General features: G+C 39.9%; 1 protein-coding gene across 4 annotated transcripts in view; it reads left to right on the plus strand.

Moving 5' to 3' along the window:
• The first annotated feature begins 465 nt into the window (after positions 1-465).
• The window catches only part of ENAH (ENAH actin regulator), a 191,591-nt gene continuing 174,276 nt past the window's right edge, over positions 466-17,780 (plus strand). For 2 of the 4 annotated variants that reach the window (XM_077168588.1, XM_077168589.1), the window contains exon 1: positions 468-723. In XM_077168588.1, the coding sequence (XP_077024703.1) occupies positions 719-723 (5 nt within the window). In that variant the 5' untranslated portion in view covers positions 468-718. Of the gene's footprint in view, positions 724-17,780 lie in introns of all 4 variants that reach the window. The other 2 variants (XM_077168587.1, XM_077168590.1) reach the window with 2 other exon arrangements.

Below are 17,780 nucleotides of genomic sequence, written 5' to 3' on the forward strand. Positions count from 1 at the left end.
AGGGGGCGGTGCAGTCCCCAACGCAGTGGTGTGGGGGGGCGGGGCGGGAAGCAACAAAGAGCCTCCGCTAAGCCCCTCGCGGGGCCGCTCCCCCCTCCCCGTTCCCTGCAGTGGGGGGGGGGCCGGGACACGGGCAGCTTGTGGAGGGGGTGGTGCGCCGGGCCCCGTGCCGCCCCCTCGCCCCCGGGGGAGGGAGGGGAGGAGGCGGCGCCTGCGTGTTCCTCCACCGCGCGCCCCGCCTTCTCTTCGGCTCCTCCAGGCGACTCCGGGCGACTCCGGCTCGGCTCCCGCGGCTGCAGCAGCTGCGCACGGCCTCGGCGGCGGGGAGCGCGGGGCGCGCGGGGAGCACGGGGCGGGTGGGGAGCGCAGGGCGGCGGAGCGCGGGCCTCTGGAGCGTGGCCCCGGCGGACACCCCACCGAGGGAGGCTGAGGGAGCTCCCGGGGGAGGGAGAAAAGGAGCGGGAGGCGGTGGAGGCGGTGGCCGCCGGGGACCCGTTCGGCGCCGGCCTCTCCGCCCCTCTCCACCCTGTCCCTGGTCCTTACTCGCACCCCGGCCGGCGCCGGCTTTGTGGAGGACATGGTGTAGCAGCCGCGCCGCCCGAAGGAGCAGCCGCACGCCCGTCTCCAGTCTCGGTTGCGTCCCCCCGGAGGAGCAGACCCCGTCGGCTCGGCGCCTCCCGGTCTCCCGCGGCTGGGAAGCCTCGGCGCCAGCGGCACCATGAGGTGAGGGGCGCGGGCCGGGTCGGCCTGGCCTTTGTGCGTCTTCCCCGGACCCGCCTTCCCTCTCCCGGCCCCAGGCGTCCTCCCGGTCTCCGGGCTCTCCCGCCCCCTCTCTTTGTCCCTTATTTCTTTTTCATTCTTGTCACTCTCCCCACCCCCACTTGCTTAGGGGTCTCACTCCACCTTTTCCTCAATCCTTTTCTTTCACCCAGGATTTTTATCCCTAAATTTTATTTGTTCTTGGCTCCCCAGCCCCACCCCCCAGCCTTTGCAAAACCCGGGAGATGGGGAGGGGTTCGAAAATCAGAGCGTGCATGTTGCTGGGAAACAGGTATTTTTCCTGTATATAAGCACACATTTCATGCGCTTTTGATTACAAAACTCTCGTGTTTAATAAAAAAGGAAGAAAAGTTTGAAAGATCTGAAATCTCTGCGGATAATGAAGTATTGTGATAGGGGTAGGTGGAGGAATTAAGAAAGGTGAAATTTTACGATGGTGGGGGAAGGGAAGGAATTTAGCAGCTCTAATTCGAGGGTGGGTGGGGGATGTAAGTAAGTTGTTTGAGGTGTGTGAGCGAGCGGAGGATGGGAGAGGCGGAATTTGTTTGGAAAACCCTCTTCCCCCTTCCCCTGAGCAGCCTGTGTTGCATTGCAGCAGCCGCTTTCCCCCTTTCCTCTTTGTAATCAATAAAACAGAAGCTAAATTGTGTTTTCAGCCCCAAAGGAAAGAATCGAATGTACTGTCGTAAAATATATTTTTAATTGCAAAGATGAAACATATGGTGTGATATTTTCTCTTTTGTTTCTCCAATTGTGTGAAAGAATAAACCATGATGTGGTGTGTCATTCATTGGAGATTTTTTTTTCAGCTTTTCCTAAGCCTGTTTTGTGTCCATAACCTTCTCTTTTCGGATTGGTGCAAGACTTCGTGAGGATTGGGATTTGGGAGACTGAATGCTCATCCGTTCTGCGTTATCATCCTTGCAGGCCTTCCTTATAGGTTAAACAATTGTGGATAAAGTAAATTGCTGTTTCTTTATTGGAAGAGATAGTCTTACAGTTCATTTGAATTTGAATCTCCTTTGTGTTAAAGATTAATGGCCAACCACTGCCAAGACCTTTATAATGTAATACAGTGAGATTTGAACGATGTAATTCACAAAATTCATTTGCTTTGACAAGAAAATGTCATGTCATTGGGATTGTTTCTCTATTTAAGCAGTTTCAATGTTAAACTTTAGTTTCCACTATTTTTCTATTGAAGCTGAACACTTTTCCGTTTTGCATTTTTATATTTTTTTGTTAACATATTTGTGTTGCGTTTTCACTTAAGCTTACTCTTGAGTTTGAATTATTTTTTTCTATGATTCCAAGTTACTGAGCTTTATGATGGCCTTTAAAAATTTTTTAAATAAGTGCCCCTTTTCCTTGGTGATTTTCAAATGTAGTGGAAATACAATCAGAAAACACAGTTTTTATAAAATATGGTTTGAAAAACTGGAGTCATGTGTTTGAACACTTTACTTCTTGAAAACTCAGTAACTTTAATAAAATACATGTAATGTTTTATCTAGTGATAATATATATTTGTTGATTTCTGCTTTAGAGAATTTAATTCTATAGGGGACTTGCAGGCAGGAAGTTACCAATTTTTTCCAAACCTGGGTAAGAATCTCAATATTTAACAAATATGAAACAGTGAAAAAAAAAAAAGGGCAGTGTGAAGGTGGCTCAATGGCAGAATTCTTGCCTGCCACGCCAGAGACCTATTTTAAACAAAACCTGTTATAACTTGTTTAATTCAGAGGTTGTAAACCAAAAAAAGTTAAAGTTTTAAATTTTCAGTGAAGTTTAACCACTGTTGTGTATAGTTGTCAATTTGTCACTGGTAAATCATCTTCACTTAAAAATTCCTTTTCCAATAAAAAGTAACTTCTAACTCTCAAGCTCTTTTCTTGCTCTATTCCTTACCTAAGTGTACAGAGGGAGGAATCGGACTGTTGCTTTCCGGTAGCATAAGTATAGAATATGGTATGCAGATCTGAAAAGTTTGTTAAAGCAGTCTACAGTAATTCTTTGTAGGCTAATTTTGAATAATTTAAGAGCAGAAAATAGGAATCAGTTATTCACTTTGGAAGGCATTGGATGATTTGGTAGGTGGTTTGTGTAAATGGGGTGTGAACATTTGCCCAGATACCTGTAAAACTGGTATGATCATCTGGTAATGATGCGGCTAAAAGGATCTTGAACTAGTTGCTTTGTCCATGGGATATTTTGGTGCCTTAAGAAAGGGCTTTTCAGATTATACTAATATTTGATTTAGTCTCAATGATTCTTTCAAGTCCTGTAGGACATAATGGTAGCCTATTAAATTGAGTCTTAGTTATATTAAGGGACAGTTTTGATGTTTAAAAGACCATCCAAAAATAGGAATACCTGGGCAGGAATTTCCGCTTCAGCTGGCCAGAATTCTGGAAAGGACATGATGAATATATTGTGGTTAAAGTGTTTGTGTTAAGATCTCTCAGATGACTTTAATTTTAGAAACTGCATGGTTACTGTGATATAAGGTAGTAATCCTTATACAGAAGAAACCTGAGTAATACTTTACATCCCTGAGACAGTTTAGAAGGCATCTTATACATGTAAAGTGCTCTATGCAGAAGTACTTATAGCTTTGCTTATAGGTGAGAATTAAAAAGTGAAAAAATGTTTTTGTTATGCATGTCTTGGAAGTGTTGAGATCCCAAAAAACTACTTTCTGTGTCACATTGGCTATTATTTTTCACTTATGTAATGTTACCAAAGTACAAGATTCACTGTGATTGAGGTAGGTTAGTGTGTATGTTGTGGAGCTTGTCTGATCTAAAATCGTGTTGTATAGCATAGTGGCTAAGAAGAGCTCAGAAGGTTTTAGATTGACACACACCTCGTTCTGTGTTAAATGATCCAGGCTTCCACCCTATTCTGTGACTTTGCTAAGGCCCCATTTTCTCATACAAAAAGGTGTAGTACGATTGTGAGGATTCGTCCAAGCCATCTGTTTCAGTATGTAAGCTTCTGGAATGCAGTATACCAGAAACAGGATGGCTTTTAAAAAGCGAATTTATTAAGTTGCAAGTTTACAGTTCTAAGTCCATGAAAATGTCCAAACTAAAGCATCCAGGGACAAGTACTTTGATTCAAGAAAGGCCTATGGGTCCAGAACACCTGAAAGGCATACTATGAGGTCTGCTAGCTTTCTCTCCTGGCTTCAGTGGCTTCCCTGGGGGAGTTTTCTTTATGCATCTCCAAAAGTCTGTGGCTGTGTGGGCTCTGTTGGCTCTAAAGCTTTTTTCAAAATGGTTCCCTCTTAAAGGGCTCCAATAAGCAACCCCACCTTGAATGGGTGGAGATGCATCTCCATGGAAATCATCAAATCGAAAGTTACCACCCACAGTTGGGTGGGTCACATCTCTATGGAAATAGTAAAAAAAGATCCCACACAGTTCATGTTTTTCACAATCTTTTAAGTTATTGCTGGCCAGGCTAGTACAGAAATGGTTTCCAGGAATTCTACCACTTTCGTCCTGATTCATAAGAATTATGAAATGAAGATGAAGGGTCAGAGGTTATCATGTTTGACACCAGAATTAAGTGGGTCTTAGAGGAGAAACAAGATTTGAAATATATGGGTCCAGAAACTAGGCTTTGGGAAATTCTTCCAAATATCCAATTGTTAACCCAAGGACTTGGTTCAATGCCTAATCAAAATGGAACTTTTCTCATGTTAGAGATATACTCGATTGTGAAATGCATATTATTATCAGCATATATGACTGCTATTCATTCATATGTAGAATGAATGTGTGCAAAATGGAAATTAAATGAGATAAAATTTATCAAAATTCCTGATTCCCGTGTTTATATGGACAAACTGGTAGCAGCATTACAAAATTAAGTTAATCTGTGTGTGTTTACATGTTTTGTGCTTTCCAGTTCTCTACAATAACACATTTTTACTAATCATGTTAAAAGAAAGACTAAATTGTCTTTTTATTCTTATCTTTGGAAAGTATTACGAAATTATGAAAATTGTTTGCAGCTAAAAATATAGGGAAAACTATGAAGGTGTATCAGGAAGTTCATAAAAAGATTTTTTTTTCTGAATTTTGTGATACTTGTGGTATTTGAAAGCTTTAACATTTTTGTAACATTATTTCTCTTTACCTTCCTGTCAAATTTAAAAAAAAAAAAGCTCCCACCCAGCAATATTGAATGAGGATTAAAGGACATGGCTTTTCTGGAGTCCACCATAGTTTCATACCAGCCCAACACCTAATGCTGGATAACCTTCAGCTAGTCACGTTATTTCATTGATCCCAATTTTTTTTCCCCTTCCCCATATGTAAGAACAGGGGTAGTTTTCTGAGTAGTGAGGGTCAAATGATATTAGAAGAGAAGATGCTTTGTTTACTTGTTATTCAGTTATAAATTAATCCTCTTGTTTCTAAGCCTAGTTCTGTTTTAGACTAGTTTCTTGAAGCTTTTGGGCAGTTTATTTCCTCTTTCTGGTCCTTAGTTTGTTCCAGAATGGCAAATAGATTACATTTTGCTTAACCTACTTAGTAGTGACTATGGAGTTGTAGGGACACTAATACTATTTCTGGCTTTAGGAAGGTGTGCCGTGGTTGGTGAGTAATATTTGGGTGGGCCGTGGGTCCTGGAGAGCAGCATTGGGGTGGTGTTTCCTAGAATCCTACATATTAACCATCTGTGATCTGGTTCATCATCCTTATTTTATAGGTGAGGAGAATATACAGTTCTTTAAGATTCCTCCCTAAAGATCTTTTTTTAATGCAATTTTATTGAGATATATATATTCGTACATGCCATATACTCATCAGAATTGTACAATAGTGGTTCATCAGGTAGTTGTGCATTTGTCATCACAGTTGATCTTGAACTTTTTCATTACTTCAAGAAAACAAGGTAAAAATAAAATTAAAAAAGAACACGCAGGACATCCCATACCCTCCTTTCCCCTATTATTTATTTATTTATTTTGTCTTTTTTTTTCTCATCTGTCCATATACCAGATAAATGGAGTGTCAGTCACAAAGTTTTCAGAGACATTTACACCTTAAGAACACTATAGTTACTTAATCATTTTCAAAAATCAAGGCTTTTGGATTGCAGTTCAATAGTTTTAGGTGCTAGCTATTCCCATACTCCGAAAACTGAAAAAGGATATCTATATACTGCATAAGAATAACCCTCCAGAATGACCTCTCAATTCTATTTGAAATTTCAGGCACTGAGACTTTATTTTGTTTCATTTCTCTTCCCTCTTTTGGTCAAGAAGGCTTTATCAGGCCCATGATGCTGGGACCAGGCTCAGTGCCAGAAGCCCAGCCCCACGTTGCCAGAGATTTACACCCCTGGGAGTCCTGTCTCATGCTGCGGGGAGGGCAGTGAGTTCACCTGAGGAGGTGGCTTAGAGAGGCCACATCTGAGCAACAAAAGAGGTTCTCTGGGGATGACTCTTAGGGTAATCATAAGTAGGCTAGGCTTCTTTGCAGGAATAAGTTTCACAAGGGGAAGCCCAAGATGAACTCATCAAATTGGCAGTCGCCGGTGCTTGTGAGAATATCAGGTCTCCCCCAGATGGGGAAGTTCAGTATTTCCACCTTTTCTTCCGGTCTTTAAAGGGGACTGTTCTGGTTTGCTAGCTGCTGGAATGCAACACACCAGAGATGGATTGGCTTTTAAATAAAAGGGGATTTGTTTTGTTAATTCTTTAGAGGAAAGGCAGCCAACTTTCAACTGAGGTTCTTTCTTACGCGGGAAGGCACAGGATGGTCTCTGCTTGTCTTCTGTCCAGGCCTCTGGGTTCCAACAACTTTCCCCGGGGTGATTTCTTTCTGCATCTCCAAAGTCCTGGGCTGAGCTGCAAGTGCTGAGATGAGGTATGCTGAGCTGCTTGGGCTGTGCTATGTTGAGTCTCTCATTTAAGCACCAGCCAATTAAGTCAATCATTGTTCATTTAGCAGGCACGCCTCCTAGCCGACTGTAGGTGTAATCAGGAACAGATGATGTTCACATGCCATTGGCTCATGTCCACAGCAACAAAACTAGGTGCCTTCACGTGGCCAAGTTGACAACTAAATCTAACTACCACAGGGACTTTGCAAATACTTTGGGATCTTCTGCCCACATTACTCTGGTATGTATCGGGCATTACACCAACCTGTACAAACCAACCAGATCTCATGCCCTATTCAAGGTTCCAGGAAGTTATGGTGTTTGAATAAACTGACCATTGGAATTAAATTACATAGTATGCTACCAAAAATAGAAATTTTGCACCAAATAAACATGTCTTCATTTGGTCTCACAGACGTTGAGGTTTTAGAATGGTCAGTATCATCCTTTACCCTTTAGTCTGATTTAACATAGACCTACCTAGATCAGCTTCAATCATATCTGTAATGAAGTCTGATCACTTTATCGGTGTTTTTAACAGTTGCTATGTGGAGCAATGCTGACTTTCATAGCTGCAGAACTTTACTTCTGAGTCTTAGCTTCCTAAAGATCTTTGAAATACTTTTTGTGATTTTATTGATTTATTAATGGTAATGATACAGTTTTTTTTGTAACATGGGCAGGCACCAGGAATCGAACCCAGGTCTCTGGCCTGGCAGGCGAGAACTCTGCCACTGAGCCATCATTGCCTGCCCGATAATGATAAATTTAATGCACATTTTAGTGTATAGTACAATCAAGCGTCAGAAGGGCTGGGTTTCATAGCCGACTCATTAATTGAACAAACTGGTAAAAGTTGAGATAATTCTATTTCACAAGATTGCTGTGTCAAGTGAGATATCCATTAAAGGATACAGATTAGGGTCTGTTTTCCCGTGGGTCTTCTTTTATACTTGTAACTGTTAGAGGCGTAACTTTCCCAAAGAGGTTTATTTTCGGGCAGGGCTCAGAGCTTCATTTTTTTGTGTGTCTGTGCCTTGTGTCTGGATATAGTGGGCGTTTAATAAAAAGTTACAAGGTAAATAAATCTTCAGTTAGAGTCTGGATTAATAGAGAAGATTTGCTGAAATGTTATGTGGTGTTCAAGGTTTTGGATACCTTATTAGCCCTGTTGGAATAAGCTCAATAAGCAGGTAGGCCCCAGTTGGCTGGTGTAGAAGAAATTATGTGCAGGACTGATGGTTTTGGTAACTTACCCTAGACTCAGCTTTACATCCGAGGTGATTGTTTAACTTTTAAAACACCCAGCCTTTGTCGTGAGTGTAAGGAGGATTTGGAAAAATGTGATCTTTGTTTTTATGGGATCGTAGAGGAGGAAATGGATATTTAAATCTCTCCTGTGCCAACTTAAAGTTGTTTCCTTTTTAAAATTTTCTTCCCTTTCTTTGAAAGTGATGGATGGAACTAAGTGGTTGTAGAAGTTAAATAGAGAATCTGAACTGAGGCTTTACCTCAGTGTCTGAACCTCAGTGGCTACTTCCCCAAATAGGCATTTACAAAGTTTTCTGGGTTAGTCATGGGAAGAGGATTCCTTGTCAGACCTGCTGGGAAGTCGTGCCTGACTTGTCAGTCCCCCAGATATTTCTCCATGATCCTGTACATTCTGTATATTTTTTGCTATTGCTTTTACTGCATTGTTTTGTAGTTGTAAGAATCTGCCTGTCCCTGGAGGGCAGGGACTGCAGTTTTGTATGCATGGTACCAGTACAATGCTTGGCAAATAGCTGGTGCCTTTATAAATGTTTGACTTTGTGGTGTTCTTTTCCAGAACCTACTCTATAATGATAACAACCACATTTTTGGAGCACCTGTAATATTCCAGAAATGGCTTTGGGGATAATACAATATTTAACATATAGCACCCATTAATAACTGTTATTTAATTAAACAACAAACAAAACTAGCATTCTGACCTGGAAGACGTGTGGAGTTTGTTTCTTACTCCTATACGTAGCTCAGAAATGACTAAACAGTTAGATCTAGGTTTGTTTAACTCCAGGGTCCTTTAGAGGACACCATGTCTCCTTGGCTTTCTCATTAAATCATGGCTTAATGCAAGGACCATCATTCTGTTTTATAGTTTTTTTGCTCATAGGCCTCATAAATAATTTTGAGCAACAGCTTATGCATCTGTTAGTTTAGTTTATCTCTACTCCATTTAATACCTGCTTCGTTTTAATTCTTAACAGCACTTAAAATACCAATAATTGAGTAGTTTGTGATATTCAGGAATGAAGATGCCAAGATTTTTTCATCAGTGCCTACAATTTTGGTGGAAGAAGCTAAATCTGTATAATGATGAGGTAAATTATAGAAAGGTTTTGTTTTAAGGAACTCTGTATATAGAAGTCATTTACTAAAGGTAAATTGGGGGAGGCTGATTTATGCAAGAGACCTCTTATATCTAGAAGTTTCTAGACATTGGAAAGCTTTTGATTTATGATTCTAGTTAATTAACATGCATCTTTTCCATATAATCCTTTTTGTTGTAAAGCAGCGTACATATAGTTAAGTGTAGAGCTTGCATCATGTGTAGGGTAAAGAGTACAGGCTTTGGAATCATCTCTACTTTAGAATTATCATTTTAATATTTACTAATTGATTTTTCAGTAAGTTGTTAAAACTTTCTGAGTTTCACATTTCTTCTTCTGTAAAATGGAGACAATTTCTGCATTATAAACTTTTAGAGAAAAATAATCCAAATATATAAAACCCTGGAATTACACTTGGCACATAAAATGGGTTTGATAGTGTTAAATCCCATGCTATGAAAGTCTGACATCTCTTCTTAAATTTGCGTTAAGATTGTGAAAAACCATGTAAAATGGTGGTGCTACTTTGGAAAGTAGTTTGGCAGTTCTTCAAAAAGTTAAACTTAAGAGTTACTAGTGACCCAGCAATTTTGCTCCTAGCCAAATAAACCCAAGAGAAATGAAAATACATATCCACTCAGAAACTTGTACATAAACGTTCACAGCAGCATTACTCATAATAGCCATAAAAAGTGGAAACAACCCACATGTCCCTCAACTGATGAATGGATAAATAAAATAAATAAAGTCTTCTCCCTACAGTGCAGCATTTTATCTGTAAAAAGAAATGAAGTACTGATGCGTGCTAAAAGAAGGAAGACCGTTTGAAATCATTATGCTGGAAGGTGCCAGATGCAAAAGGCCACATATTGTATGATTCCATTTATAGGAAATAGGTAAATTATTAGTGAGGAAGTCAGTAGTGGTTGCCAGTTCCCTGGGGGGTGAGGGGAATGAGAAGAGACTGTTAATACGGGTTTCTTTTTGGGGTGATGAAAATGTACTGGAATTAATGACGATGGCTGCACAACCTTATGATTACACTAAAATTGCTATATTTTACATTTTCAAATAGTGAATTTTATGATTTGGGAATTATATTTGAATAAAAGAACAAACTCCCAATTAAAAAAGAATGTGAAAGTATATGCTTGATCACCCTCCTCCCCCCAATCCTTGGATTATTATTATTTTAACTTTTTTTTATTGTGAAATATAACCAATATACAAAAAAGCAATAAATTTCCAAGTACATTTTAACAAGTAGTTATAGAACAGATTTTAAAATTTGGTATGGGTTACAGTTCCATGATTTTTCCTTTTTTTCTTCTAGCTGCTCCAAGACACTGGAGACCAACAGAAATATCAATATAATGATTCAGCTGTCATACTCATTTGTGAAATCCTATCTTCTGTTATACTCCTCTGTCTGTTTAAATAACATATATACATAAAAGCAGTAGGTTTCAAAGCACATTGCAACAATTAGTTGTGGAACAGATTGCCAGAGTTTGGTATAGATTGCAATTCCATAATTTTAGGTTTTTATTTCTAGCTGCTCTAAGGTACTGGAGGCTAAAAAAAAATCAATATAGTCATTCAGCAATCATATTCATTTGTTAAACCCGACTTCTCTGTATAACTCCACCATTGCCTTTGATCTTTCTCCCACCCTTTCGGGGTAAATCCTTGGATTATTAGTTTCATTTATTTACTGGAATAGATAATTTAAGAAGAGGATCTCATCTGATTTACATTTGTTTCTAACATTATTACTTTGGATTAATATTTTAAATTGACATCCTCATGTTTTCTAAAGAAGAGCGTTTGGAGACAAAACCCACTGGGCTTTTTTCTGTAGGATGCCAGGCAGGTGGGGGTGCTCAAGTGGAGACATGGATCGAGTTGCCTTTGGGGGGTCTGAGCACATGTTGGAGCCCCGTCTGCATGGTGAGGGAGAGGCCGTCTCCCTGGTGGGTTTGCTGCGATTTCTTCTCCACTTTGTAAGGCTGCAGACATGACTGCCGAAATGTGATGGAAGCAAATCCTTCCGAATCTTCAGAAAGCGGTTTAATCTGGGTGGTGACTGTCTTGGGTCTGTTTACAGTGTATCTCAAACACCAAGGAAAATCTGTCTTTGGGGAATGAGGTAACCTTGATGACATTTAAAATTGGACTGAGTACTTTGTCAATGGTAGGGCCTTCTAGGACACCTGGCCTTGGTAACCAGTTCATCTGATGATTTGGAGTCAAAATGGCTCCCTATAACTGCTTTGGCATCCTCAATCTCCTGCCCTTTTGATATTTGTGTCATATATGTCAGCTTGGTAGGGGAGAGGCTTTATAAAAGAACCCAAGCGCATAAGCAAAATAAAATGAAGAGCTCTTGAGGTCGAATGTCAGAGGGTCCAGATTGCTTGTTTTACAGTGCAGTGAAGGGATCTTTCTGTGCAGGTTTTATGATTAAAAACTGGTTATATTTGAGTCTTTTTTCTGAAATACTCAGATATCCCCACAGATTCTCATCTCAAGTTGGACTAGTATTGCAAGCAAAATTGTTACTGTTCAACTTTTAACAATTTAAGGTCTATGAATCATAACTTTTTATTTAAAATATGGTTTTTAAAAAGTTTTATTCTTTTTATTGCAAAGTTCTGGTAAAGGAAATAACACGGAAGCTGATTCTCATTTAAACTTTGGCGATAAGAATAGGCTATAGCTCAGTGGTGATAACCTTGGCTTTCCACTAAAAATACAGTTGTTATTATTTTGTAATCTCTTTAATCTTTATATTTGCCATACCTTTATAAAGTGAACCAGTCAATGTTGTCCTAATGTTTGATCAATGTTTTTTTTTTTTTTTAAAAAACTGCTTTTTTCTTTCTATTATAAAGCAGTGCAGATTTTGCAAAGATTTTAGAAGGTATGGAAAGTATGTAACTCAATATAAACCATCTAGATATTTGCCATTTTGATATATATATAGCTTTCTAGACTTTTTTTTTTTAAATGCAGTTTTGGGATATATTCACACACCATACAATCCGTCCAAAGTATGCAATCAGTGGCTCATAGTATCATTAGCTTTCTGGACTTTTTATAATGCATATGCAACCACAAGTGTGCTTGTATATATAGGAGTATATTATTAAAGTGAGATTATACTATTTATAAGTAGAATTATACTATATTATGTATTTTGTAAATATTCCTTCTATAGAATTCTTGTCCCTAAATATAGTTCTATATAATTTTAAGTGACTGCGTGGTATTTTATTTCTTTGGAAGATTTTAAACTACTTAATTCAACTTTTAGGTTTAGACTCTTAGATTTTATTTATTAGCGTAAAGTTGTTCATAGTATCCTGTTATTACCTCTTTTATTTCTGTGAGGTCAGTAGTTATGTCTCCTCTTCCATTTCTGATCTTATTTATTTGCATCCTCTCTCTTCTTCTTTTTGTCAATCTTGCTAAGGGCCCATCAATCTTATTGATTTTCTCATAGAACCAACTTCTGGTCTTATTAATTTTCTCTATTGTTTTCATGTTTTCAATTTCATTTATTTGTGCTCTAATCTTTGTTATTTCTTTCCTTTTGCTTGCTTTGGGATTAGTTTGCTGTTCTTTCTCCAGTTCTTCCAAATGGATAGTTAATTCCTGAATTTTTGCCTTTTCTTCTTTTCTGATATAGGCATTTAGAGCAATAAATTTCCCTCTTAGTACTGCCTTTGCTGCGTCCCATAAGTTTTGATATGTTGTGTTTTCATTTTCATTCGCCTCTAGGTATTTACTAATTTCTCTTGCAATTTCTTCTTTGACGCACTCGTTGTTTAAGAGTGTGTTGTTGAGCCTCCACGTATTTGTGAATTTTCTGGCACTCTGCCTATTATTGATTTCCAACTTCATTCCTTTATGATCCGAGAAAGTGTTGTGTATGATTTCAATCTTTTAAAATTTGTTAAGACTTGCTTTGTGACCCAGCATATGGTCTATCTTTGAGAATGATCCATGAGCACTTGAAAAAAAGGTGTATCCTGCTGTTGTGGGGTGTAATGTCCTATAAATGTCTGTTAAGTCTAGCTCATTTATAGTAATATTCAGATTCTCTATTTCTTTATTGATCCTCTGTCTAGATGTTCTGTCCATTGATGAGAGTGGTGAATTGAAGTCTCCAACTATTATGGTATATGTGTCTATTTCCCTTTTCAGTGTTTGCAGTGTATTCCTCATGTATTTTGGGGCATTCTGGTTCGGTGCGTAAATATTTATGATTGTTATGTCTTCTTGCTTAATTGTTCCTTTTATTAGTATATAGTGTCCTTTTTTGTCTCTTTTAACTGTTTTACATTTGAAGTCTAATTTGTTGGATATTAGTATAGCCACTCCTGCTCTTTTCTGGTTGTTATTTGCATGAAATATCTTTTCCCAACCTTTCACTTTCAACCTATGTTTATCTTTGGGTCTAAGATGTGTTTCCTGTAGACAGCATATAGAAGGATCCTGTTTTTTAATCCATTCTGCCAGTCTGTGTCTTTTGATTGGGGAATTCAGTCCATTAACATTTAGAGTTATTACTGTTTGGATAATATTTTCCTCTAACATTTTGCCTTTTGTATTATATATATCATATCTGACTTTCCTTCTTTCTACACTCTTCTCCATACCTCTCTCTTCTGTCTTTTTGTATCTGACTCTAGTGCTCCCTTTAGTATTTCTTGCAGAGCTGGTCTCTTGGTCACAAATTCTCTCAGTGACTTTTTGTCTGAGAATGTTTTAATTTCTCCCTCATTTTTGAAGGCAATTTTGCTGGATATAGGAGTCTTGGTTGGCAGTTTTTCTCTTTTAGTAACTTAAATATATCATCCCACTGTCTTCTAGCCTCCATGGTTTCTGCTGAGAAATCTACACATAGTCTTATTGGGTTTCCCTTGTATGTGATGGATTGTTTTTCTCTTGCTGCTTTCAAGATCCTCTCTTTCTCTTTGACCTCTGACATTCTAACTAGTAAGTGTCTTGGAGAACGCCTATTTGGGTCTAATCTCTTTGGGGTGTGCTGCACTTCTTGGATCTGTAATTTTAGGTCTTTCATAAGAGTTGGGAAATTTTCAGTGATAATTTCTTCCATTAGTTTTTCTCCTCCTTTTCCCTTCTCTTCTCCTTCTGGGACACCCACAACACGTATATTTGTGCGGTTCATATTGTCCTTGAGTTCCCTGATACCCTGTTCAAATTTTTCCATTCTTTTCCGGATAGTTTCTGTTTGTTTTTGGAATTCAGATGTTCCATCCTCCAAATCACTAATTCTATCTTCTGTCTCTTTAAATCTATCATTGTAGGTATCCATTGTTTTTTCCATCTTTTCTACTTTATCCTTCACTTCCATAAGCTCTGTGATTTGTTTTTTCAGTTTTTCTATTTCTTCTTTTTGTTCAGCCCATGTCTTCTTCATGTCCTCCCTCAATTTATCGATTTCATTTTTGAAGAGGTTTTCCATTTCTGTTCGTATATTCAGCATTAGTTGTTTCAGCTCCTGTATCTCATTTGAACTACTGGTTTGTTCCTTTGACTGGGCCATATTTTCAATTTTCTGAGCGTGATCTGTTATCTTCTGCTGGTGTCTGGGCATTTAATCAGATTTCCCTGGGTGTTGGACCCCACAGGTTGAAAGATTTTTCTGTGAAATCTCTGGGTTCTGTTTTTCTTATCCTCCCCAGTAGGTGGCGCTCGTGGCACACGTTTGTCTACCGGTTCCACCAGTAAAAGTTGCTGTGGGTCCTTTAACTTTGGAAAACTCTTGCCGTGGGGGAGGTTCGGCAGCCGAAGCGGCTTGGAAGAGTGCCAGCCGGCCCGGGGTTCCGAACGCAGGGAGGGTCGCCGGCCACCGCAGCCCGGGAGAGCGCCCGACCGAATTTCCTAGTCGGCCCGGGGTGCCAAGCGTGGCGGGAGGGCACCAGCTGCCGCAGCCCGGGAGAGTGCACTGTTCCCAGCCGGACCGGGAAGTCACGTGTTTGGAAGGGACCCCCTGGTCACCGTTCTCCGCAGTCTGGGGATTTCCGACCGAACTCTCTGAGTTGGTCCGGGGGGCCTCGCGTGGTGGGGGCGCCAGCCGCCGCGGCCCGAGGGGACCGCCTGCCCAATTCTGCCAGCTGGCCAGGGAAGGAGGAAGGGAGGGACTCCGGCCACTTGCCGCCCCGCCCGGGAAAGCCCGCCCCCCTCGGCGATCTCACCGGAGCTGGTTCTCCCAGACAGTCAGCCATTCCAGGATGGGGTACGCCGTCCCTTTGATCTCCGTCGTGGCTCCGGGAGCTGCTCTGTATTGTCTCCACTCCCCCAGTAGCTGTTCTGGAGGAGGAAAGGTGAGGGTGGCAAGGCTGTCGAGGCCGGTAGCAGAGGAGCCGGTGAAGGCGGAAGAGGGCATGGTGGTGGTTGGAGAGCCGCCGGAGCAGGAGGAGAAAGGGAAGGATAAGATGGTGGATGGAGTGCCGCCGGAGCAGAAGGGGGAAGAGGGAGAGGAGGGTGGGCTGGCTGGCGGGGCGTGAGTGCCGCAGCCGGGCCGGCGGACAAAGAGGGAGAGGAGGGCGGGCTGGCTGGCGGGGCGTGAGCGCCATAGCCGGGCCGGCTGACAAAGAGGGAGAGTAGACTCTTAGATTTTAAAATTTGTTTTTGTTAAAAAACACAATACAAAATACTGCTGTGAACATCTTTGGATATGTATTTTTGTGCACAAATCTAATTATGCTTTAAGATAAGTTCTTAAAAGTAAAATGAAGGAATATTATTTAATTCTTTCCTTTTTCTTATTTTTCTACATGCAGCCTATCAGTAAGTCTTGCCAGTTCTACCTCCATTTGCTTCTCTCCATCTCACACTACTCAAGTCTGGGCCACTATTACACTCACCTGAAAAATTATACAGACTCCTCATTTCTGTTCTTGCCCCCCATTCTCCATGAATCAACGAGGATGGTCTTAAATTGATAATCAGATGCCCCTATTCCTCTGCTGAAGCCTTCAATGGCATCTCATTAATAAATTAATTAATTTAAATTAATAATAAAACTAAGTGATTAAGGTCCTGCCTGATCTGGTTCTGTATTTTAGTTCCTCGTATAAGTTTCTGTAGGTGTGCAATGAATATTTGAGTAAATAATAAATGAAATGAAATTACTAGACCAAAGGAAATTTTACCGGTTTTTGAAACACATTACTAAATCAGCAACGGATATGTGGGAGTGTCAATTCCCTCCTTTCCCCCCCTCCATTCTTGCCAACTCTGAGCATTATCAGCCTTTTAAATCTTTGCGAGTCTGATGGGCAGAAGGTGTCATCTCATTTTTTTAAGTGCTATTTGTTTGATTATTGGTAGGGTTGAACATCTCTTCCTGTTCTATTGAATATTGAAGATTTATGTTTTTGTATGAATTGTCTTTTCATGTGCTTTGTCTGTTTTTCCAATGGGATGTTTGTTTTTTTTATCATGAATTATAAATAACTTTAATAAGGATATTAGCCTTTCATAGTGCAGAGATACTGCGTTGATTATCTACTGACATATAGAGTTAGTAAAATGTGTATGTAAAAACAGCTATTTATTTCACTCGATTCTGTGGCTCAGCCTGGTGGTCCTGGTGGCCATTGGACTTATTCTTGTATTTGCCTCCAGTGCTATTGGCTTGGGGCTGGGTTGAGTTGATCTGATGCACCTGTGTCTGTCTCTCTGCCTCCCTGGCCTCCCTCTTGCCCTTTCCTTCCCATCTACTCACTGCCCCACTCAGCCCCCTACATGGCCTCATTTTCAAGGAAGCCCCGGACCCAGTTTTTCACCTGGTAACCGTAGTCTTCCATGAGAACATGTCCAGTGTGCAGTCACACCTGCTTACGTTCTGTTTGCTTATGCCTCCTTGGCCAAAGCAAGTTTATGTAGTCAAGCTTAGAGTCAGTACAAGGAGACTTCACAAGGCCAGATCAAGAGGTATTTATTGGAGACCACGATGTAAAACCTACCGTATAGTATCTTCTAAATTTGTTCATGTGTCTTTTAATTTTGTATTTGGTATGGAAGTTTTATGGCAAATCTATCAGTTTTTATTTTTTATTTTTGGTTTTTGTGTCTTTGGTGTCATATTTTTCCCAACCTAAGGTTATATGTGTATTCGCCTACATTTCCTTCTATTAAAACCTACCATGTAGTGTCTTCTAAATTTGTTCACGTGTCTTTTAATTTTGTATTTGGTATGGAACTTTTATAAAATAAACACCTGTCAGTGTTTTATTTTTTTGTTTTGTGCCTTTGGTGTCATATTTTCCCCAACCTAAGGTTATATATGTATTCACCTACATTTCCTTTTGTTACATTAATGGTTTCGTTGATGTTTAAATTTAAACCACCTGAAATTTAAACATCAGTGTGGCATAAGATGGGAGGTTAATATTTAATTAAATATCAAATATTTAATCACTTGTGAGCATAATTTATTGAATAATCCATCCTTTCCCTACTGATTTGAAATGCTATTTTCACTAGATACTGGATTCTCATAAATACTTAGTTCTGTGTCTTGGATGCATTGATCTTTATCTGTCTAATTCTATGCTAGTGCCTCACTGTTTTAATTACCCTAACCTTATAATGTATTTTAATATCTAGTAAGGCAATTCACTGTTCATTTGCATATATTTCAAAACTTTATTTGCTATTCATTAAATAAGTTCTTTCAGATTAGTT

The sequence above is a fragment of the Tamandua tetradactyla genome, chromosome 7 (genome assembly GCF_023851605.1).
Source record: "Tamandua tetradactyla isolate mTamTet1 chromosome 7, mTamTet1.pri, whole genome shotgun sequence".
NCBI classification, from domain to species: Eukaryota; Metazoa; Chordata; class Mammalia; order Pilosa; family Myrmecophagidae; genus Tamandua; species Tamandua tetradactyla.